Raw genomic sequence first — 24,708 nt, 5'->3', positions numbered from 1 at the left:
AGAGTTCTGACAGCACGAAGGCGAGTATTTGTGTTATAAAAATATAAGCTTGCCATACTGCACACGGAAGAGATGGTCAGAGAAAACAACATAAAATAAAAATTAGTAGTTTGAAGCAGATCTTTATATTTTCATTTATATGTTTTTATTTTTATAAAACTTTAAGAAGGTGTACAAATATTTTTTAAATGAAGAAACTAAAAAAAAGTGCCCGTCAAAATCTTTTTTTGTACTGTCACCAGCTGTCATCTTCGAATAATCTTTCTTTTGTCTGTCCGTCGAAAACAAAAATTCTACATTCTCCGGTCTCTAATGTGTTGTTAGTTTTGTTTCCAAAGGACCTTTTAATATGTCGAATATTGGATTTAAATAACTTTAAAAAATGTACTTATATAAAAAAAATTGCCGAACATAATAAGAATTCCACAGCTTGTATTCCCATATAAATAATAAAATCTCTCACTTTTAGTAAAATTCTTAAACAGCTAGACTTTCAAAGCCGAAGACGACAGCCATTCTTGGGAGAAGTATGTGGCTTTGTGGACAAGTCACACAAGTACAACCCAGTCAATTAAACCTCAGTTTGTCAGTCAATAATACCGAAAACATTCCTTAGGATGCATGTTATGTCTACAGGATTTTCACCGGGTATATAGTCTGATACATCCTTCCATCTTTTATCAGAAAGAGGGGCGAAACTTAATTATTCTCAGAAAAGTTGTTTAGTATCACTGCCGTTACTAACGCTCCCTCGACAATTTTTTTTAACTGGAAAGAGAATGATTTACAGGGAATAAATTGACAAATAAATAAAAATATATGAAGGAATGTAGAGATGTAAGACAAGTAGAGGAAACACGCCAGAAAAGAAGCTAATTTTAATCTGTAATGTATCTGTAACATTATGTCTACAGTGTGTAGGTAAACCTTTAAACGCTTGACTATAAAAGTCTTCGGGTGGTAGGGAGGGAATTTTCAGCAGAAAAGAATCGGCGGCTTCAAGTGTGTGGAATATATGCGGAAATTATTCAATTGCAGGAAAGAGTCGATTAATAACAAAAATCCTTGATAGCCTCCCTTGTTCTGGGGGGGGGGGTGGGTGTGGAAGGGGGCGGTCAGAACCAAAGATTATTGCGCTTAGGTCTGTGTCACCTCACTAATCTCAGCCACCTCCCAACCTCCTCCGATGACAACCACCCCCTGTACAAGCTCCTGTGATTACCCCCCAGTCGCCTCTGATTACACCCGCGTGCGGAAGAGAGCCATTTCCAAATCCGACTTATTAACTTCCGTTCGACGGGACTCGCGTCCACTGGCCTGCAGGCCACCCGTTTGGCGTATGGCGAAGGCTCGATGGAAACACAACATTTTTTTAATTATATCGAAGCATTTAGCAGGACCCTTCATCAAAGTCTTAGAGTCACTTTGGCGGAGACGTGGCCTTCAGGGAGTGGTGGGGTGGAGGGGAGGATCACGAGGAGTTGGCGCTTCGGCTCCCTGTGTGGTACCCCCGAGGCAATGGGAGTTGCTTCTGCTCTTTTTTTCTTCCGTGGAATAAACGGGTGTTAGTTGCTTGAAGGGGAACGGCATCTGCTTAGAGAGGGAGGACTGGTGTACGGGGAGTTTGTTGAGTTGAGTTTTGGGTTGTTTTTTGTTTTGTTTTGTTTTTTGTTTTTTTCCTTTTTTTTCTTTTTGTTTTTTTTTTTTTTTTTTTTTGTCTTTTGTTTTGTGGGGGTTTTTTTTTTTTGTTTTGTTTTGTATTGTTTTTTTTTACGTGGAACAAAACTTGTATTGACAGGTGCTAGGAGAGGGAGGGCAGCTGCTTTGATAGGGATTGAGATCTGCTTGTAGGAAACCGGTTGAGAGGGTGGTTGCTTGTTAGAGGACAGCTGCTTCAAAGAGGACAGCTGCTTGGAGAGGGAAGGCAGCTGTTTGTAGGAAAGGGTAGCTTCTTGAAGAGAGAGAGAGGGGGAAGGTGTAGTGGGAAGTGGCTGAATCTGGTTAGAGAGGGAGTGGAGCTGGCTGAAGAGAAATTGAGCTTGGAAGGTAAATGCTCGAAAAGACACGTGTTAAGAGAGAAATGACAATGTCTTATATAGTGTCTACGGCTGGAAACAGCTGCTTCCAGAGAAACAAACAAACAAACAAAGAGGAACACCTACTTCGAAAATCGCAGGTAGGTACCTTCAGACGAGTCGCACTATGTTATCTGCCACTTTCTAAAAAAAAAATGCAAACTTTTTCTGGAAATCACATACCGTTGAAGGCGTCGTAATTTCTTTGGTTTAATTTTCTTTAACTTGGTTTCTATTTTGTTTGTTTTCTTACACGTAGCATGACAACATGAAGTGTTGTCGACTTATTAAATCTTAACTCTCTCTTACTCCTCCCTTTCCTCCTTCAGTCAGTTTGAACTACTTATCTCTCCGATGCTGAGGGTGACGCACCTGTATTTCTTCAAGTGCGGCCTCCAGGGCCAGCAGACGAGACTGCGATTTGCACTGAAAATACAATGGAGAGCACTCGGCAATCCCGGGGGGACCGCAAGCCCCGGAAGTGAAGTACTGTGATCAGATGGTCGATTGGAGGCAGACACAACCGGCAGTAATTATGAACCTGTAAGAGGGTGAGTGTGGTGCAGTTGCGACAACTAGACCCCACTTTTCTCAGCTGTCACCCTCAGATATATCTGTCTTCCTTGGCAGATATTTTACTTTCTTCGCTGGCCACTCCATGCCATTGGTCTTAAATTTAATAAAAAGGTGCAGGCTTTAGACGGGTGTTTAGGAACGGTTTTCTTTTGCAGGGGCTAATGTGTAATCGTGGTGCAATACTTATTGGCTAAGCCTGGCATGTGCATCGCAGAGTATTTAAGTTTCTTCCATTTTTTCTCTTTTTTTTTTTTCATGCATGCATTCATTCTTCCCTCGGACATGGGAAAAAAACTTATTACACTGAATGCTAATTAGTGTAAGAAGGAAAGAGATAAGAAACTTAAACTTTCATCTTGCACAACAAAACAGAGCAGAGAAATGGTATAACAGTATGTGATACAGTGACAGAAGACTGATAGAGGGAAGGAAAAATACACTCAGTGAGGAAGGTGGGGAGGGAAAGAAAGAGAGATGGAGAAGAACAATTCATTTTTGGCGATCGGGTTTCACATCTAAACCGTCATCACTGTCAGCATAATCCCCGCACAGAGAAGCGCCCGGTGATCGACTGAGCAATATTGGCACAATCTGGTGAGAAACTGTCAGCCTACACCATAAATCTCGCCATCTCATTGTTCGTGTAATAAAAAGTTGCCGTGCAGACGGATAGCTTTCCGATAGCACCGCCTATAGTTTGGAAGCAGATGCAGCTGCCATGAACACCTCGCATTCTACACATCCTTGTCAGCGTTTCCGTCCACAGTTCTTGGCCATCGAGGACATCTGCCACTTGTCACACCTTCCTGCTAACTGCTGCTACCTGCGATGGTCCTCAGTCTCGTGGTGTTCAAGATGGCAGTCAGATGGTAAAGTAAAGATATCCTCCGTAACTTCAGCTACTTTATTCTAAAAGGGAGAAATAATCCCCTGGAAACTTTGCCCAAGACGATGCCCACGCGAGCTGATTGAGGTGCAACTCTCGTTTGAAGGGGGGGAGAGAGAGAAGAAGAAGAAATCGCAATTAAAGAGATACGGTGTTACCTGTGAAAAAGACCTGGCTACCTGCCGCGTTTTACGGGTGCAAAGGAAGCCACTTTGCAGGTAAGGGTATTAGCGATCATTCTACGTTGTCCGCATCGTGTGACAGACACAGCTCTTGGACATCACTCACACTGCCTTGCCTTCCCGGTTTCCTTTGCATTTTTCGCGGAAATTGATAGTTTTTCATCTTTGCACGGCCACATCGCTGTGGGAGCTTCTGCGGAGAAGTCAGTTATGTTGGAAAAAGCCCAAGCTTGCGAAGGAAATGAAAGGCAAAAATGTTGTACGAGGTAGTTATAGAAAATCAAACACCACCTGGAAAAATCGTTCAATTTAGATAATACTGAAGACATCAGGAGGATCCAAAAGACGAAGAATTAAATATGTGCATGTATAGGATTTCATGATTTTGAAATCTATTGCAGAAAAAATAATCTTATTTCCTTGGACTTGAGAGAATGGTGATTGAGTTCTGATATATTTAGCTTGCAGAACCCCGAACCCGGTCACTGGAACATCCGTATGTCTTCCCTGTCCCCAGACCTTCACTCTCTGACAAGCACGTGCACTTAAATGCGTGGAAAGGACAAATAATTCTCCCTTCACCATCTCCATAAGTATACTATAACAGATTTCTGCCCTCACAGAATTATGTGTAGCATATAAACTTATAAACCGTTGGCTGTTAGAAAATGGAGTAGGAAAGTTTTTATAGTCATTGATTTCTTCAGGTAGCAGAAGCAAGAAACCTTTATGAAATGGACTGCATGGTGACTGATTTTTCCTTCAATGTCTAGAGCACTGCACTTAAGGTTGTCCTCGGGTGAATTGTCGATCTGCATTCTATCATCAGCAGTCAAAATGCTGGGTAGCTACCCGCCATGCCTCATCAACACCGGTTGCACGCTTGGTGGAATTTCACTCTTGCCCTTGATCTGTTTATCCGTGCGGCCTCTCATTGTCCAAGAAAATACATTCAAATGATCAAATTTGTCTGTTCTGTACATAGGATAGAAGAAATTAAGATTTAGTCTGAAAAATGTCAGGTCGCGTTCCATTTTTCTCACAGCCAGTGAGACCAAGTTGTCATGGTTACTTGGAAGCCTCAATTAATTTTTTAGTCTTTTGTGGATGGTTTGTCCCATTAATCAAAGATACTCACACCTCTTGATCCTCTAAAATATACAAAGTTATAGTTTATATACTTATATACTTAAAGTGTATACAATCTATTTTTGGAATATTTCTTATTCTGGCATTCCATTCGTTTACCACAATATGGTTCCAATAAAAAAAATTGCTACTCGCATTTGCTATTGAAATTTAATTCTCCAACCTTTGAAAGTTCAAATCAAGTATGATTTCAGTTTTAAAAAATACAGTTAAATTTTCATGATCGAAATCTGTTTGGTAAAGTTCCGGTCTCAAAACATAATGGTCATAGGGGAACTAAGCAGAAATTGTTTCCCGTGTCTCGATCACGGCATATAAAATCACTGACTTTCTACCTCTGTTGCCCTTTCCTTCCATAATACACCATGTACCCATCATGGATGTAGTTTTCGTGTCCTCGTGACCCAAACAAACCTCGATCTAGCACTCTTGTCTGCTCTCAAGTCGAGCGCGCTACCCACAAAACTGCAGGACCTCACTTTGGTGAGAAAACAGTAGTTCTGGACATCTTGATTTCTTGGTGTTTTTGGGAGGGAAGTGGTTGGGGTTTGTTTATTATTACTTCCATACGTCACCTCTCAGGGACAGGGTTTCTTTCATTAGGGTGCGTGACGGTCACAGGATCGTCAAGAGCAAGCAGGTTGCGCAAATACTCGGTGGCCTTATGGCGGAGGACGAGGCAGGGTCCACACAAGCCACGCGCCAGGCTGCTCCAGGGGCTGCCAAGTGCCTCCTGCTGAAGCCCTGTGGCCTGCCAGGAACAAGTTGTCGCTGTTGTCCAGGAAAACGAGCATTAGGAAGAGCGACAGTCTGTGGTCCTCTCGAGTGACGTTCACTTGCTGGCACAGAGCTCGCAGCGCCGCCACGCGGAATCCCTGCACGCGCTGCTCGGAGAAGGCACGTGCTGCAGCATCGACCTCCTGGCTCCTGGCTGCAGCGTGCGCGCGGATCTCACGCGCTGAAAGCGTGATGGATGACAGTAGGGTGAGAGAGAGGGTGACGGTGGGGGTTGAAGAAGAAAAGGGAAGAGATTAGGACATGCACTGGAAAGGTTAAATAAAACTTTTATCTTAATGGTTGGTTTATGTTTAGCTTAAAGACGCTGGAAAACAAAAAACAAACAAAAAAAAAATATCTGAAGCAAAAAAAAAAAAAAAAAAACCAACACAAACACACAGCATAATGATAATGGTTGGAAATATATAAGGAGGAATATATATATAGGCGGAAATAGGGGGACAGTTTCTCATGCTCCAGTCAAAGAGATGACAATGAAAAATAAATAATGAATAAATGCAGACAATACCTTCGTTATAGGTCATCTGAGTCAACCTTTCGTTAAGTTTAGTTTCAACTTTCATCTGCTGAATAAATCTTCCTTCTCTGTTTCAATCTGCAAGAATAAAAAGTGACTGAAGTTTATTTGTTATTTGATTTTCCTAGAAAATCATTAGTTACAAGTCAGTACTTTATCCGTTTTTGTTTTGTTTTTTGTTTTCTTTTCTTTTGTTTTGTTTTCTTTTCTTTTCTTTTCTTTTCTTTTCTTTTCTTTTCTTTTCTGTTCTGTTCTGTTCTTTTCTTTTCTTTTTGAGGTCTTTTCTCCACACTTACCTAATTAACTTAATTAATGCTAGTTACAAAACAGGTAGCATGGTAAAGCTGGATGCACAGCTGGTTGTTGATAGGCTAGAATGTTTATAAATATAATTTACCTGGCTGCATGGAGTTAGCACCAGTCTTATCATGCTAGTTGTTGTGGAACAAGAAGCCATGTGCTAATTGACTTTAGCAAAATCATGCTTCGGGTCCTTCAAATATAGCATCGCAAGGCGAAAAAGTGCATCTTCTAGTGTGATTTTATTTTGTTTTATTATTTGTTTTATTTGTTGCTGCCAGGTGCATATTATAGGTATTGAGACTATCAACACACGTTTTGACACTGTCCTACCTGAAGCAGAGCTAGTTTCAAGAAAATGTCAGCTGAGTCCCTAGGGAGCTGGAGATCACCCATCTGGACGTGCTCCGGCCGTAGGATCACGTGAAAACCACGTTCACAAAATGGCTGCAGGCTGCACGTGCTGCAGTTTTTGCCGTGGCCTGACCATCTCATGGGGCAGACAGACGGACAGCAGTCTCCTGTAACACACACACAGAGTTTTATTTTTCCATTCCCCTCTCCCTTCCCCACCGATTTGTTTTTGCCTGTCAATTAATGTGTAGCAGGCCTTTCGAATGTTTCAATTTTTTTTAAGTGGTGTATACCATATTTCCCTTGTAATGCACTTCATCTTGTAATTTTTCAATCACTGGCCAGTGGGATGACATAGTATATTTTGTTTCCGATTCACTTCATCTTGTAACTTGTCCATCACTAGGAAGTGAGGTTGTATCAAGATATACGCACGCACGCAAGAATAACCAGTAATCCACAGAAGTAGATGTGCTTTGCTCACCTTGTAGTTTGTTAGAAAGGTGAGTGTAGAAGGCTCGCTCCACAACAGCCCTCTGCCACCAGAAGTCTCGCAGGCTGAAGTGAACGGCCGTGACTCGGGTCTGCGCCACCACCACACTTCTGACTACGTCTTCGTACTCGTGCTCGTACTCGCTGTGCAGGACACCAAGCTCCTCCCCACTTTGTTGTCCACGTCGTTGTACACGGCACACAGAGGAAGGTCACGACGAGAATGCAAGCAAAAGAAGAAACGATGACAATTACATACCACGTGACTGACTACAAGCAAAGTGGAGTCAAGGCATGCAAGTTATACATTTCGAATTTTTTTCTCATATTTGTTTACTACTACAACTACAATTACATTTTTAAAAAAAACGTATGCTAGTCCGACTTCTACTATCACTATCTTCATCTCTACCAGTACATTTTTTTTCCAGCTGAAAATGAATTGTCCACTTTGCAATCCAGATGCCGTTTGCAAAACCTGCGAATCTCCTGCCTAAAGTTTTGCCTTCGTGCGCCAAATGTGAAGATCCCGACAGACATGAAAAGTAAAATATGTCTAACAAATGTCAAAAGCATAACAAATGTGGAACGCCTAATAAACGTGACAAGTATTGTGTATGCGGACCTAACAATTTATCAGATAAGACATGGGCAGCATTGGTTTTCATCGTAATTTTTTTAAAAACATTTTTGGGCCAGCTACTCTTTAAGTCTAAGATGTCGGCCACAATTAAATCTGTCTATCCTTTTTTTTTTTCTTTTTTACTTTCATATCCTTCTTCCTTCCTTTTCTTTCGTTGTTTTATTCATTCATTTATTCACCTGATTGCCATTTTCTCCGACTGAAAATCTCACTAATGCTATATATCGTAGTATCAGCTTTGCTGGCCACGTTGCTCATTAACATCCAAAGTAAATTTTGTTTCCTATCACCAAGAATATATGTCGGAGCGAATATTCCTTACAACTGAGACTCTTCTCCCTAATCCCCTTTTAAATTAGCCTCCTCTTCTTAAATTTTCACTCAATTTGCTGAGCGGATTACATCTAAGTCACCGTGAATGTCCTAAGTCTAACGGTTCCCATAATGCAGACCTGATTAATGAAGAAATGAAGAACAAATAGTAACTCTTATCGACCCCATCGTTGTCCCCTTTTACCAAAGCGGATCCCTTATTAGACTTGGATGATTGCTTTAAAGTAAGCAGCCGTTCCTACTTGATGAAGTATTGTAAGGACAGTGTGAGGTTAAGGGCCAGACTGTCTGAAGTCCTAACTTCCATGGTAAGGTCCAGCGTGTGCGCCGTGCCCCGGAACCGAATCAGCTCTGACCCCGGGACGAGCAAGTAGCACCCAGGGTAGTAGGTCCTCTGTCGGTCCACTCTCCCGCTGATTGTGTTTCTCAACAGCGCCATCTGCAGTCGTGAAAACATTGAGGGTTCAGAGGTGGTTCGCTAAGCATTTTGGATAGTCTTGTTAGGTCAACTAATATCGTTAAAGCAGAAATGGGAAAATGTTTCCAGATCCCTTGTCTTTCATTCCGCCATGACTGCTCGAGAAGATGTTTGTTAGCACACAGAGGCACAGTTCTGTATCAGAATCTGTAATAAGTAAAAGTGGTGCTAGACACACCGCACCACTTCGACCTACCTCATAATACTCGACGTAGACGAGGCCAGCAGGAAGCAGCGTCACGAGCAGGAGCAGGGAACACGTGACCAAAGTCGTTAGACACACGCACCTCACCCGGCGGCTCTTCCACCTCCAGTCTTCTAACCTCACCCACCCAGTTGACCTGTTGGACAAGCATGTGGACATTGCTTGTGTATTCATTATTTCATACTCGCCACTCACAAGCTTTACATTGAATCGTCAATGAATTCTCCGCACGCAACTCCATATTGAAAAAATTAAAAATCGTACTTTCAAAGTAACCTTTGGACAGTCCGTGGGTTTTGTTACTACTGATTAGTGAAAGTTCCTTCAACAGGCTTCGCAGCTGTGTTACAAGACATGAGAACACTTAAGGAAAAAAAATGCTCTTACCTCTCAACTAAGTCATCGACACTTATCGCCATTTCATGTTGCGAGAGTGGTCTCCCCACTGATAGACAAAAAAATCAAATAAATAAAAAAATTAGCAAAGTCGGGTTACGGAAGTGATGGAGCCGCATTATTGTCTCACTGCTTTGAGATGGCAGTGATGAAGCCGGCTTCCTGTAAAAGCTGATTCAAAATACATCAAACGTCTCTCAACAAAGCCATCAGGTGAGAGAAGAGGCTGATCTTGCTTCAGGCTGGCATTAAGCAATGTGTCAACAAGCCCCTGTTTCAAAAGACACAAGCATTAGATACTTCCCGTTCCTTGATAGAAGGCCATGGGAACAGGATCCGTAAAGAAGAAAAACACTGTTTTATCCATACGAGGTGCAGTTATGAGAGATATTGGATTAGACACAGTCGTGAGAGCTTTGTCCATCTGTTACCTCAAAGAACAACAACCAGTAAAAGTGTTTGAATTAGAATAAAAGCGGAAGCAGTTTACTCTCAAGAGCAGCGACCAAAAATGTTTCTGGGACAACTTATTAGATGACCACGCATAGGCTCTTCTTGTGAAAGGACAGGTTTAACCATTGTTCCGCGAGTTTTTGGAGAAGGCGACTTTAATTGCCATATTGTTACACCGGAAATATTATGCCATCTGGTGATTGGACACAGAATGGTGTAATAGGGCGTGTAAGACAGCAAACTAGTGGAGCTGCTTGACTGGCTGCTCCACTGGCTGACTCATGTAATACCTTTCTTGGTTGCTTGATTGGTTTTATGTGTTGCAGTTTTACTGGTTGTTTCGCTGGGTTTGGGTGTAGTTGACTGTTTTTAGGGCTGTGTAGCTGATATTCTGTGACAGTATAATTCGCTGCCTCTGTAGCGGTTTAACTGACAAAAGATGTCCAGATGAAGAGACTTACTGCCTGCTTTCCTACTTCTGCCTGTCAGCATGGACACAGTTCTGAGCTCGTGTTGCTCAGGAAGTTGATCTCTTTCTGTTGCTAGCGCCATCTGCACACAATAGATAATAAGTTACAAGTGTGTAAACATACATACAATGCACTGGATAAGGACCAACGTCTTATATGTACCGGTTAATTAAGACAGTTCAGATTATGATCACCTGTATAAAAGATGTACACGTCATATAAATCTCTCTCCCTCACACACACAAAAGAATTGATTGATTGATTGATTGATTGATTGATTGATTGATTGGTTGATGGGTTGATTGATTGATTGGAAGTAGACACTTTAGCAAATAAGACACCAAATTAAGATTTAAGTGTGGTTTTATGGCTTTAAGGGTCAGTCTTTGAGAAGTACTATTAGAGCTGAGGCAAAATTATATACATTAATGGCTAATATCTTACCATGTAGGAATCTTGCCTGACGGAGTAATGATGCAGTGTTTCCTGAAAGTACAAACCAGAAATTCTTTGTTTGTAAAGGAAAGATACACAGACATACAGACAGGAAGAAAGTTACATAATTAAACTGCAAGACTCCTACTGTACATATACACACCATTTCTATTTCTTCCTGTCCAAGTGCCTCGTTGAAGTAGTCCTCTCCCTCAAAGGAGACGACGGCTGCTCTACCCCTCTCTTCACTAGGTCCCACCAGGAATCGATCTTCCAGACCTGATGACCAGTTCTCCTCAAACCCTTCTTTTACTCGACTGCTGCTGGGAAGCATCTGCTTTCGATCGAAATCACCGCCATCTTGTCCTGACCCACTTCCAGCAATCGGAAGTCGTTTTTGAACCTTAAAGTCGGGTTCAACCTGTGCAAGGGTCTCGAAGAGGACGAGCGCTCCCTCCTGGTCGTCTCGTTCAGAGCGCTGGCCAAGAGCAAGGTTACTTCCTTTACGATCCAGCGGAGGGTCAGATGCCATAGTCCCGTGAGCCATTGTCTGGAGGACAAGGTCTGTCAACCCACACAGCCTTGCTCCTCGGTCACCACTCTGTTTCCAACCTCAGCATCCACCTTCGCCAAAAATAAGAATTTCGGCTTTAGCATCCAACTTATTCGCAGCAGTGGACTGGTTCCTAGACTTTCCCGTCAACTGACCTGGGTCTGTACTTGTGTGTGCTGCAACTCCAAAGACTCACTTAACATTGCATACTGTCTACTGGCGCTGTCCTTCTCTTCAAGTCTGGTGGCCATTGTTCACAGATTGAAAATCTTACATTTGTTTCTGCAAGCACATGAAAATACTCAACGAAGACTACGCAGCACTTTAGCCAGTTGTCAAACAAGTGGCCACTGCGTTGGTGACCACGTGTACCAGACAAGGCACAGTCGCGCAAATGTCAAAATCCAGCGGTGAACAGGAGATGCTCAGAAGGAAACGGATTTTCCACAAATGCCACCTCCGGATTTCCGACCCTAGGTTCCTCGAATACTGAATGCGGCTCTGCAGTGGAGTACACGACTGAATACTACTCCTGAATGTTGACAAGGGCTACATAAAAGACTGCCGTTGATAGCTTTCATCTGAATTAACTGATCAAGATTATTATTAAAGTAGAGGTAGGGGTTACAAAAAAGTAGGGTTTGTGTTTTTGCTGATCTTTTATCTGTTCTTCTTTCTGCATTTTTTTCCGCAAAACTATTCGTGTTCTTTTATTGTAATAATCATCATTATCCTAATTATTGTTGTCTTCTGTAATGTATGATTTAGTACTTGTAATTTCCCGCCTCTCGGCGGATTTCCGCCTTTGGAAAAAAAGTTTCAGCCCAAGAAAAAAAAAATGAAGGGGGATGTCATCTGCACTGTCTATAATCGTTTTGAAGTTTTACCGACGGAGCAAGGGCGCCCTCCGCCTTCCCCCAGGCTAGGTCAAAAGCCGTTGTCTTGTCAGATAGAGGGTTTGCTGGTGGTGGTTGGGGTAGGGGACCTTTCCTCAAGAAAAAAAAAAATTCTGAGCTTTGTGACAGACCCATACAATTTAGGAAAGGGCCAAAACACTGTGAAAGCATTAATGAAGGAACAATACAAAGTTAATGTAATGAATGTTTTGGTGAGAGTAATCTCAACTATTCTGATATGTAAAGGAACAGGGACAGTCTCTACAATGATATATATATAAACACAGGTTGAGACATGTAATAAATCATCTGCCCATCGGAGCTGAATAAAAGTAAAAAAAACTTCCTCGTAAATTTCAGAAATAACTTGGATCGTCAAAGAAGATTGAAGAAGTCTGAACCAAAAAGTAATAGGCTAGCAAAATTTATCTTTAGATGCCAAGTTAAGACTGCTGGTGGATTAGTAGTAAAGAAGGAAGATGTCATTTCCGTAATAAAAAGAAAAATCTCTATACCTAATTATATATTCAATTTCTTTGTGATTATAGACTGTATATGCCCGTTCTTTCACATCGGATTTTTTCCGTATTTGACTGGACTATTACAAGCTCTGAGCGAGGTTATGACCGCTGTTGATCATTGTCTTGACCCGCTGCAGTTAGCCTACAGAGCTGGAAGAGGTGTCCATGATGCTAAGCTGTTTATGCTAAATGCTCTGTACAGACTCCTGGAAAAACCTAGAGCTCATACTGGGTTTTCTTCTGCTTTTAACACTGTCCAACCTCACTTGTTAGCAGAGAGTCTAGTTTCAGACTTCCATCTATCCCAGTGGTTCTCAAAGTATTTCGGACGGCTAACCACTTTAATAAAGTAAAAAAATACGGTGGACCATCAAGGTCTAAAATCCCTCTGTACCGTGAATTTCAAATTTAAATTACCAAAATTGTTTCATTACAATTCAAAACAAAATGTACTTTTATTACAAGTAATAAGTTTACATAAAATCACATACTTCGAAATTTTTTTTTATTAATTAAAATGTTATGCGATGAATTTAGTTGTTTTTGATTAGATATTAAGGTGATAATAGGTGATCAATGTTGGAGAGCTTCAATCTCATGTCAAATTCTACATTCAACCGGCTTCTCTTATTTCTTTTCAGTCCAACTTGTGTTAAAAATCCACTTGCAACAGTAAGTTGTTGGAAATGGCAGTAGATGCTTCACAGGGATGTCAGCAAGTCCACTGTACTCAGATCGTACATAAAAATTAAAGATGAAGAAGTTTACTGCATTACTAAGTATAACATAAATTATAAAAAGTAAAACTCATGTGAAATCAATAGTGGACTAATTAGTGTATCTGGCGATTGAAGCGTCATTTTGCTGACATATGTCCGGACCACATTTGAGAACAACTGAATTCTATCCCACTCTCTGGATAATGGACTTTTTAACACAGGCAACAGAGAGTTTCTGTTTATGGTCTTCTATCAGATCCTTTTGTCACCTGTACAGGTTCCCCTCAAGGGCTGCTGCTCGTCTCTATTTCTGTTCATGCTATGTATCAACAGTTGTAGAAACACTACAGATGGAAACTCTCTTATAAAATTTGCTGAAGTGGCACTGCCTTGCAGTTACTTTTGAATAATAATGAACAGTGTGATCATGATAGTTTCAGTTTAAAAGTATATTTATAAGGCTTTATTTGTAATCATAAAAAACACTATTTAATAAATGGACATAGTATTAAGAACATCTGATATGTTTGACATCCCAAGGGAAGCAAATCTGCAAGTAGGACTTTTAGTCCTGTGGACAGCAGCTACCTACCCTGAACCACAGCTCTGCAGTGAGGGAAGGGATGATCTATATGGCTCTGTTTTATAAAATACAATGCATTTGGGAATTTGCTCCCATTTACATTTTTATGGTAGGCACTATTTTTCCTCCACCCTGTGTTGCAAAAAATGTACATCTATGAACAGAAATACTGCTTGTTTCATCTCATCAAACACTGTGTTATTTTCTCATCAAGGATGATGCACACACTTCTTATCTGTAAGAGTAGGTCTGGAGGACATGACCTAGTTTGTGGTCTTTGAAACAGTTGTATGATGATATCTGCTGTTAACACTGTCCAACCTTACTTATTAACATTCACTTACTGGCTGCCCAACAATAATTAAGACATCCTCAGAAATTTAGGAAATCGCTGCAAATTACAAGAACCACAGCAAGAGGCTGCAAGTCTTTTTATGCAACATCACAGTTCCAGCACTACGGTATCACATTTACATATAATACATTAAATTGCCTCATTCATTTGAATAATGTACAACTAATATGCCATGACTATAAAACCCTGAACAAAGTGCATTAAGAGTCTCATGTTAGCTTTCAGACATGCATTACTGTCCTGCTCTTGAATCTGTACATTAAAAAAGTCTATACTGATGGTCAGAAGGAGAAATTATTTCCAGGAACACATGAAATCTATAATCATTGGAAAGTAAGGATGTGGGAAACTTTAAGATTCAGAATAACCAAAAATCATGCCCCAAGCTAAATGCCACTGCTCATGGACTAAATATGTCATATGTTGATAGTCAAAGGACAACGAAAATAAACATTGATATATACATATACTTGATCCTTATTATTCATAATACAATTTGCACTTTTTAGTTGATCTCAAAATGGCCGCCATTCCTATAATGCACACCGCAAAATACAATTTCCCAAATGGTTGCTCGCTGACTTGCGCTTGTGTACGCCGCCATCTTGCGAGTGCCTTTCCGTTCATGCGCAGTTGCCACATTTTAAATAAAGCGTGTGGCGTGTGTAGGGAACCGAAACAAGTGTGCTATACCATCGAGTTGCAGAACGCCGAAATTGAGGTACTGAGCTAAACCATAAAATAATTTTGACACAAGATAAGAGAAAGAACTTCAAATTCTTCGGCGTGTGTTTATCACGTAATTTTGTTTTGTGACAAAAATCTCTCAAGCATTAGAATCTAATCGCGGGCCATGCACGCGCATTTTGCTTTTAAAACGTTCAAATTAAGTTTTCGCGTGTTATTTTTGTTGCTTTAAATGGTATCAGCCTGCTGCGAGAAAAATCTGTAAAAGATTATCCAGAAGAAATACATTTCAAGAAAAATTGAAGTAATAAAGCTGTATAGTGTAACTATATGATTGATAGTTTGCGGGAGGTGGGGGGGGGGGGGCTGCCACATGGCACAGAAACGATGCATAAATAAAGTGTATCACAGATGTAGGATGTGTTTTGTATTCCATTTACTACTGGAAGCTACATGTTGAATAGTCTGTTTAGCTGCTGTATATTGTGCAGAGTCTTATCAGTATATACTTATAAGTCTGTATACTATTTAAGTCTATATACTGTAAGTAGTTTGTGTTACATAGTCGATGATCCTACGAACTTTTTTACGAATCCACATTGGGAGTGTATATGGATATAAAGAATATAAATGTTGTGAAAGCCCGAACCAATTGGAGAGCTAGGAACATGTTAATGAAGGCATGCTGTGTACAAGTGAGATGTCACAATTTGACCTGGTTCTGTACAGGATAATGTTTATAGGCATGTATACCTTAATGATGGATTCATTTGTTTCAAAAAAAAACAAAAAACAAACAAGGTTGTAACTTCTAAATGACAGATACTCATCATCATTTACATTATTTATAAACTGCACATTGTCATTGGCCCATGAAATTAAAATTATCTCTTTTTTTTTTTTCTCCCCAGCAGGATTTATTTTCATTATGGCAGGTGAAAATGGGCAGTCAGAGGTTACAGCTCTTGAGAAAAGGATCATCCGTCAAGTTGAGGTACTGGTTTAAATCTAGTTTTTTTACATTGGTTTGATTCTCATAAATATTTTCTTGTGTGCTAGGAAGCTCTTAAGAAAATACGGTAATTGTAACAATTACTTGCTATATTCAGATTTCTTAACCAGAAAATTATCATAAGTAATAGAGACCCTTACTTTTTTTTAAGGTGCGTGCATACGATTATTTTGTCAACAAATGTTTTCTTTGCAGTATTATTTTGGTGACATGAATCTGCCAAAAGACAAGTTTTTGCAGGAGAAAATCAAAGAAGATGATGGCTGTATCCTTGAATTACAAAAATATGCATGAGAAGATAGGGCTTAATTTTTTCTTATATCTTTTAACAGTGTCTTGCTTCTCACCCATCCACCTTTTTCAAAACCAAAGGTTTGTCCTGACATTTGGGAGATATGCTGTCTCTCTCTCTCACACACAACATTGTCATGGTCTCAGAAGTTTTATTTACTTCTCAGGAAAAAATTTATGCATGTCTTATTTATAATTTCTTAGAGTTTGGTTCTAAATAATTTGATATTTTGAACAGAAATTGTCAAAGAATGCAGAGGGTGATGTGGGAAAACATTTAAAGGGTTTTTACAGTGTACCTAATAATTTCCTTGACAAGTCATGTTTAGGGGTTTCAATGGATGTCATGCTGAACTTCAACCGTCTGAAGTGTTTGTCGGATGACAAAGACGCCATCTGCACAGCCCTGCGCAAGTCCAGCACAGGTCTCATTGAGGTCTGTAGGTGGTTGAAGGAAAAAACTGCAACATACTTCTTAGTTTATTCCTTGTTGCTCCTTTGAGGAGTATAGGGGCGCCAACAAACTTCTTCCTTTGACTCAAATGTGCTTGTTTAAATAAAATTATATTTTATGAACATTTAGGCAGTGTGGAGAAAGCCATCAAGTCTTATGTTGTCAGACAGCTTATTTGCAGTAAAAACACCCATCTCATTTGTTCTCTCTAAACTAGACTACCTCAACTCCTTGTTGCTTTGCTGTCCACAGTATGTCGTTAATAAGCTTCAGAAAATCCAGAACTCTGCTGCTCCCTGAGTTTTCCAGACTTGAAAATGTGATCATGTGACACCAATTCTTCATTCTCTTCATTGGCTTCCAGTTAAAGCTAGAATAGACTACAAGCTCTCAACTCCATGCTATGGATTCTTTGAACGCTTCTTCCCCAACTACTTTACTGAAATCTTCTCTGTAGACACTCCTGCCCGAAACCTTCGCTCCTCTTCAGACTCACGCATTCTATTCTTCCCTCTCACAAAGACAATCACATGCAGACAACAGACGTTCTCACTCTATGTTGCTAAGCAGTGGAACTCTTCCACATAACATTAGCCACTCTGACTTCATGACAACATTCAAATGCTCTGTAAAAACGTCTTTTCACAAAGTACTATCCACGAATTATATAAGTCCCTCATAATACTGTCTGTCATGTATTTATCATTTTTGTTTTGTGCGAAGAATGCAATTTATCTTGGTCATGATGCTGCGTTATACTTATAAGTTATTATTATTATCTCCTCTACCCCACTGCCTTTCTTTCTTAACTGCAACTGCAAAGAGTCAGGTGCCCCATTAACAGCTGGTATAGCTATGGGGGAGTATTCGGCACTATTTAGTGTAGAAGTAGCAAGTGTGCATGTATTCATTTAACAGTGCTCTGTCCACTTAGCCATCTGTATTCCATGCCATGCATTTAATACTTAAATGTGATGTAAGGCACCTTGTTTCAGTGCTGACAGTGTATTTTATTTGATAATGTTGAGTAAAATGGTGCATTTTCTTGTAGGTTGATGAGACATCTACAAAGATCAGACGCTCACCTTTGAAACCACTGCCTGATAACACAAAGGAGAGGAAAGATGACATACAAGCACGATCAGTATATGTTGTAAGTATTTTTGTGACCTTTGTGAGTAGATATATCAATAAGTAATCCCTCTTAATGGGGTGGATGAGATTTTGATAACTGGTGCAGTCCTTGGTCTGATCAATCCCACATCACTCCTTTCAGTTGTTTTCTTCAACCCTTCTTTTAAGGCTGAGGAATATGATTTTATGTTTTCATTTTTTTTTTTTTTTTAGATATTATTAATATATTTTAAAACATAATCCCATGTTTGTAAATTATTTGACAGGACTTTTTGAGACTTGTGCCTTATGAGAAAATTTTAGAATTATCAGCATATTCATCAACAATTAAAATAAATTTGTATTAGTATATTATGATAATGTAACCACAGTAAAATTTCATATTCTTGGTTATTACAGAAAGGCTTCCCTCAAGATTCAACTTTGGACTCACTATTAGAGTTCTTTGAGAAGCATGGCAAAATTGATAATCTCTTTATGCGACGCAAAGCCAAAAATGACAAAACTTTCAAAGGAAGCGTAATGGTGGTGTTCTCAAACCGAGATGAAGAAGATAAATTTCTTGCCATTCAGGATTTGCAGTACAATGATGTCAGCCTCATCAAGATGACAAAGTAAGTGGAGAAGATACATTGAAGAGCTTCTTTAAAAAAAAAGAGAGAGAGAGAGAGAATGTTTTTGTGGCGTTGTCATATTTTTTAGACTGTGGCTTAAAATAAAGTCCACTATTTTGGAGGTGGGTTTCATTGCAGCATATAGATTATTATCTATTACTTACCTATTTGCATTGTATGATACATGGCAGAGTCATTTTATAAACCACAAAGCTGGCAGTTGTTTTTTTTATTTGCATTGACCTTAAATGTTTATTTGATTAATCCAAGAATTAGTGCTTCATTTTGTTTTCCATATTTTAAAAAAATATATATATCTCTAAGGCCTTATATGTGTGTATATAAATATATGTAATTATCTCCCTTTTTTCTGCAGGGAAGAATACTTCAAGAAGAAGAGTGAAGAAATTAAACAGAGAAAGCTTGGAAATGACACTTTGAAGGCGTATGTATTGTCCCTGACTTTTTCTTTTTTTTTTTTTTTTTTTTTTTTAATTTAGAGATAAATAAGAATCCTGAAATACAAAGAGCTATAGGAGCTTAATATAAAAGTGAGGGAAGGGCAGCTTTTTCTAAGCTTTTGAAGGCTGCTAAGTAGCTTCCTTTTATCAGATATCTTTTGGCGGAAATACAGTAATCCCTCGTTTATTGCGGGAGATGTCTTCTAGAACATCCACGATAACCGAAAATCCGCGAAATAGAAACGATATATCTATTTATGTATTTATACACTATAGTAAGGCTTTATAAACCCTCCCCCATACTGCTACGCTACATAAACCTTTCTCATATCCTTAATAACCATTTCCACACTGTTCTGCACCTTTATTGTGCCTTTGCAGTAAATAGAAGAACAAACACATAATATGTGCTGTACTGTAGCAGTAATACAGTAGCTGTAATAGAACAAAAGACGGAAAAGTACACATGGGCCACGGTACAGAGCCAATCGGTGGCTGGTATACATTGCAGCACTCTCTGGCTGGTCGCTTCTCTAGCCACCAAACTCGAGATGTGTTGTTTACAGTTGTGAGTTGGCACGAGATGTCTCGGGCAAACGATGCTGGTTCTTGTTTTAGAGTAAATACATGTACTATTTACTGTAATTCATATTATTTTTATTATTTATAATATTTCTTTACTGTTAGAATTAATATAAGTAATATTTTTTATAATACATTTTGGGCTCTTATTAATCTAAAAATTCATTAAATATATATATTTTCCGCTGATCTAATTTCACAGAAAATCTGCAAATAAGCATAGATCCGCGAATCATTTTTTCCCATTAATTATGAAAAACTGCAAGTGGTGAGGCACGAAGTGGCGAGGGATTACTGTATTGACTTGTATTGCCTTGTAAACTGACTTGTATGGAGGTGAGTGGACAGACCATAATGAACATAAAGGAAAAAGGACTTGGTTGTCAATACTATAAACTTCTTTTGTAAATGAATTTTGTTCTTTTGGTTAAAAGTATCTGTTATGGGACAGTGGCGTAGGAATACAGAGGAATGAGAGACGTAATACCTCACAAAGAGCTAGCGTAGAGAGGAGACGGTAGTGCGAGTGCGAAGGCCGTTCACTGTCAGCAGGGAGTTATTTCCTACGCCACTGTGACAGAGACAGTAGTTACCGATCTTACACAGATACATTAAAGAACAACACAATATTCCATTGAACTTCATTTCCAAACATTTTTTTAAAATTAAGTATTTTTCTTTATTAATTGTTAGGTGAAGATATTTTTTAATTTAATTTATTTTCTCTTGTTTCCATAGAAAATAAGGAAAGTAAGACAAGCTTTTGACTGTTGAATGATATGCACCTTTTTAAATAAAAAATGTGGAAAAAATGATATTTTGATCACAGACATCTGAGTTTATTTTTTTTTTTTTTTTTTTAACAGACAAGAAAAGAAGGCAGAAGAAGATAAGGTATGTTAAATTACAGGCTAAGTCAAGCTTTTTTTTTTTTTTTTGTGATTATAAATGTACATGTTTGCCTTGGCATGTATTTCTGCACAGATATCATGTAGCAAAGTGTTTCTTGTAATCATTACAAAAAGAGATCTGCTCTAGTGTATATTTGGCGAAAGAACACACGTAGTTTTGTTAATTATTAGGACTGGAATTTCAAGTAGGCTGCAGCATAAACAACATACACTTGAATGTATTTTTTTTATTTCTTTATGTTATTTGTTTTATTTATGATTTATTTAAGACATTTTGTTTGTAAGTGTGTAAGATGTTTACAGACTGAAGTTGTGAGCACATGATATTTTCATTAAGTCATATCTTCTTGAAATTGGGGGTACTTTCTTTAGGGCTTCTGCTAAGGCTAAATTCTTTGGGGTCCCAGGGACCCTTTCTTCAGATTTTTAAGGGGTCCCTGTTGTTCGCCAAAATTTGAAGGGGACCCCATTGACGAAAATTGAAGGGGTCCTCCGAACTTTTAATGCGTGCTGTACGCAATTTTTTGCGTAAGCAGAAGCCCTGCTTTCTTCCTTCAACATTTTAATTTGGAATATACATACTTGCAATGTTTGATGATCTTGAAAAAAGTTTAATGAACATCTTGTTATGTTTCAGACCCTGCAAGAGAAAATTACAAAGGGTGCTGTCCTATTCATGAAAGGACTTCCAGCTGAAACAAAACTAGAAGATATTAAAGGATTTTTTGAAAAGTTTGGGAAAGTTGCCTGGGTGGAATTTAATCAAGGCGAAGATAAGGTGAAAACCTATTAATGTGTGGATTGCTGTGTATGTGTGCCTATGTAGTGGATTTGTGTTGCGTTTTGTCAACTTATTTTTAATCAGGATCTTGTTTGTGTTCCAGGCTTTAGTCCGTTTTGGTGAAGGCAATGCTCAAAGTGTGAGGGAGAAAGCACTGGAAGCAGGAGAGGGCAAGATTGTCATTAAAGAAGCAGAGTTAGAAACTCGCATTTTGGAAGGTGGATACTTTTTTAAATTCTTTAGCAGGTGTTAAATTGACTTTTTAAAGGAGTCATCTTGACAATATTTCAGTGTGATAGTGATCAAACCAGTTAGATGCAGACAGAGCCCTTGCTCATTATCTTGCCACAACTGATCCCAGACAACTGTTTGACAGAAGCCTTGTGTGGTCCACAACTGAGTGCAGTGACAAGGAAAATGAGCTTAGACCTTATCTGATTTTGTTATTATGTACAGGCATCATATGGCTGTGTTCCATCAGCCTTTGACTAAACTTGAGCCTTTAGGGTCGGAGTGCACTCTTTAAAAATAAAAAGCTACTAGTTAGCACTCAATAATGTATGTGGTAGTTTAAATTCATGCAACGGTTATTCCATGTCTGAAGGTGAAGAGGAGCTGGAGTACTGGCGCAAAATGTTCCGGGATTTGGCAGAACGTAGTAATAGAAGAAGAAATCAACAGTCTCAGTCACGTAAGAGGAAAGGTGGCTTTAAATCAAGAAAGGTTTGTATGATGATGGTATTTATTATATTTTACTATAAATTCCCTTCCCAACAAAAATAACATCACTATTTGCAGAACTGTACTCGCATAGTGTTTAATGTTTTGCATCCATAGCTTTACTCACTGCTTTGAGGACAGTTTCTGAAAATACATTATGCTTTAGCACTGTCGCTAATGCCAGATTCTGTGAAGATTGCTTTCGTCATTCTAGAATCAACTTATGCTGCCTTTAGCAGTTGAAATAGTTTTTGATCTTTTTAGCCGATGAAGCTTGAGCCTCTGCTGTAGCTCTCATCTCTGAGTACCCAAATAAAAAACTGTTCCTGTGTAACAACTTTACAGTAGATTAATATGTGTATGTTTATATTTATAAACAGAATTTGTATCTTGGGAACTTAATAAACTGTTCCTTTTCTGCAACAGGGCAATGAGAAGGGCAGCCATGGAGGTGATGAGGGTAAGTCTCACAATTCATCCCACCCCTACCACTTACTGTGAATGTGGGCAAAGAAAGGAATTGTATTTTCCAAATTCTTGGCAGTAGTGTTTGAGTTTTTAGGTGTTGTCAATATGTTTATGAGACTACAGAAAATTAAGAGAATGTGCTACATGGAAGGAGAGAGTGGGAGTATTAGCCAATTGATTCACACACTTGTTCTGTTAAGTGATGTGATAAACATAGTATTAAGGTGTTACAAAGTGTCTCCTTTTTTATCTTTGTGCAACATATAACTCTTCTTTAATATGTTCTGTCCATCACGTGGTTTTCATGATAAAGTGCATTAAGTAGTGGCTTGAAACAGATACAAATGTATATCTTACAGATGGGGAACCCAAACCTAAAGCGATGAAAAAAGATGACAAGTCTCTGTCTGTACAAGCTGAGGCAGAAAGTTGTGAGCCTCAAGCAATGGAAGTTAAGACTGAAGATGCTAAAAACACACCTGTGAAAAGTGAGAAACATGAGAAATCAGCTGTCGAAATAAAGACCGGAACTGATGGGGTGAAGCAAGAGAATGATTGAAAGTGTAGGCTCTCAACATCAGATAAACCAGTGTAGATGAAGGGGACTGCATCAAGAATGCAAAGAAGGCATTTTTGGCCAGTTTTTGAACCAAACAGAAAAGTTTGCTACATAGTTTGAGTGTACAAAAAAAAAAAAAAAGAACTGGTGAAAGGTGTACATGGTGTGTGTGTGAGAGAGGGAGAAAGGCAAAGCAGTAAAATGCAAGGTAAAAATTTAGAAAATAATCTTTTTTTTCTGCTTTTACTTAAAAAGTATTTACATTTTTTTGTCAGTTTTTAATGTTCTACCAAGTATTATATTTCTGTATAACATTTAATAATCATATAAACTTTTGTTTAATATGTGAAAGTAAGCAGAAACTTAGTTTTTAAATTCAGTTCTTAAATGGTTTGAATTGCTTTTTTGCTTTGGAGAAGATTTCTGCTGTTATTGCCCTTTTTAGGTATGCCATGATAAGATTTTGTGAACGTAAGTTTTGTTTTACCATCCAAAGACTTGCTTAATTTTTTGCTAGTATGTTCATAACTAGATTTGCAAACATGGTACCATTAAAACCTTGGTGAGTTCTCATACTGGCTGCATGTCCTGTTTTTCTGCAAATTCTACCACTGATTTCATTTTTACACCTTTCAGCAGCTGTTATTGCAATCCTTTCTAAAGTAGAAAAATGTGTGGTGAAAGAAGTGATTGAGTTCTCTTTAATTTTCATACAGCAATATTTGTAATTTTAGTCACTTTTTGAATGAGTCTTTTTTTTTTTTTTTCATTGCTTTTTAACCCACTGTGCACATCTTTTCCAAAAGAATCTTGCTGCGGAAAAATGGACAAAGTTGGTTGTGATGACCACTGGTGTTTGAACTATAAACACTACTGGATAGACCCTATACACATGCTGTAACAGAACTTGTCTGATACTCCAAATTTTTATTTAAACCAGCATAAGATATGAACCAAAAATGACACCTACCTTGTTAGGTTTTTAGTGAACTAAAAATCCATACAGTGTTGACAGTTTATGTAAAACACAGAAGCACGGTAGCAGAGCCTACCTTATCCAGGAACCGCATTGTCTTAGACGGCAGTTAATTGGGTGCTAGCAGGCATCCAGAGAACAACCAGTAGTTTTGGTACATGCATGTGACTATATTGTTTTATTAGTTTTGCCAAGCCCAGCACACTGACCAAGCTAAAATGCCCTCAGCAATTTTAGCCACTCTATCAAGCTTCTTGAAAAGCACTGGATACCTGGCTTTCCTGTGAATTTTTCTGCAAATTACAACTTCTTTTTGGGGTGAATCTATGCTTATCAGTATGTTAGTGAAGCAAGTGAAAAATGTGATGCACAGACGATCAAAGAGAATTGTTTCCGATGAAAGGGAAATGAACATTGCGGTGTTGACACATAAACATATCTTAGGATTACGAAATGAGTACTGTAGGTTTGGATTTGAATGCTTATTAACCAATGTGTACTCATGACTAAACTGGACTGGGCATTGCCGCGACTATGCCAGGATATACTTGTGTAAATAAACCATCACATAACCAGTGTCTTCTACATAACAGGTCTTCGTCGTGAGACTGTGTAAGCTGGGCTGCGATGGATGTAATATTCCTTCATCACAGTTAATGTGTTGATTATTCATTAACATGGAACATCTG

General features: G+C 38.9%; 2 protein-coding genes across 3 annotated transcripts; one reads left to right on the top strand and one right to left on the bottom strand.

Annotated features, from left to right (window-relative positions):
* Nucleotides 1-4,296: 4,296 nt before the first annotated feature.
* LOC112567670 lies at nt 4,297-11,704 on the bottom strand. Its single transcript, XM_025244397.1, has 10 exons — nt 10,906-11,704; nt 10,752-10,793; nt 10,299-10,389; nt 9,376-9,433; nt 8,980-9,124; nt 8,548-8,744; nt 7,322-7,500; nt 6,817-7,004; nt 6,175-6,261; nt 4,297-5,826 (listed from the first exon to the last, which is right to left on the bottom strand). The coding sequence occupies exons 1-9, from the start codon at nt 11,287-11,289 to the stop codon at nt 6,226-6,228; spliced, it is 1,320 nt and encodes a 439-aa protein (XP_025100182.1). The 5' UTR covers nt 11,290-11,704; the 3' UTR covers nt 4,297-5,826; nt 6,175-6,225.
* Nucleotides 11,705-14,944: 3,240 nt separating this feature from the next.
* LOC112565171 (lupus La protein homolog) lies at nt 14,945-24,594 on the top strand. 2 transcript variants are annotated; one of them, XM_025240500.1, is made up of 13 exons: nt 14,945-15,090; nt 15,968-16,050; nt 16,264-16,333; nt 16,689-16,795; nt 17,865-17,966; nt 18,347-18,561; nt 18,938-19,006; nt 20,471-20,498; nt 21,153-21,293; nt 21,400-21,514; nt 21,901-22,019; nt 22,443-22,476; nt 22,844-24,594. In XM_025240500.1, exons 2-13 carry the CDS (start codon nt 15,985-15,987, stop codon nt 23,041-23,043), a joined length of 1,266 nt encoding a protein of 421 aa, XP_025096285.1. In that variant the 5' UTR covers nt 14,945-15,090; nt 15,968-15,984; the 3' UTR covers nt 23,044-24,594. The 2 variants fall into 2 exon arrangements, with proteins under 2 accessions (XP_025096285.1, XP_025096292.1); XM_025240507.1 differs by having other exon boundaries at nt 14,953-15,090; nt 15,971-16,050.
* Nucleotides 24,595-24,708: the final 114 nt, after the last annotated feature.

The sequence above is a fragment of the Pomacea canaliculata genome, linkage group LG1 (assembly GCF_003073045.1).
Source record: "Pomacea canaliculata isolate SZHN2017 linkage group LG1, ASM307304v1, whole genome shotgun sequence".
NCBI classification, from domain to species: Eukaryota; Metazoa; Mollusca; class Gastropoda; order Architaenioglossa; family Ampullariidae; genus Pomacea; species Pomacea canaliculata.
The sequence above is the reverse complement of the archived record's forward strand: the minus strand, read 5'-3'. Positions and strand labels throughout refer to the sequence as shown.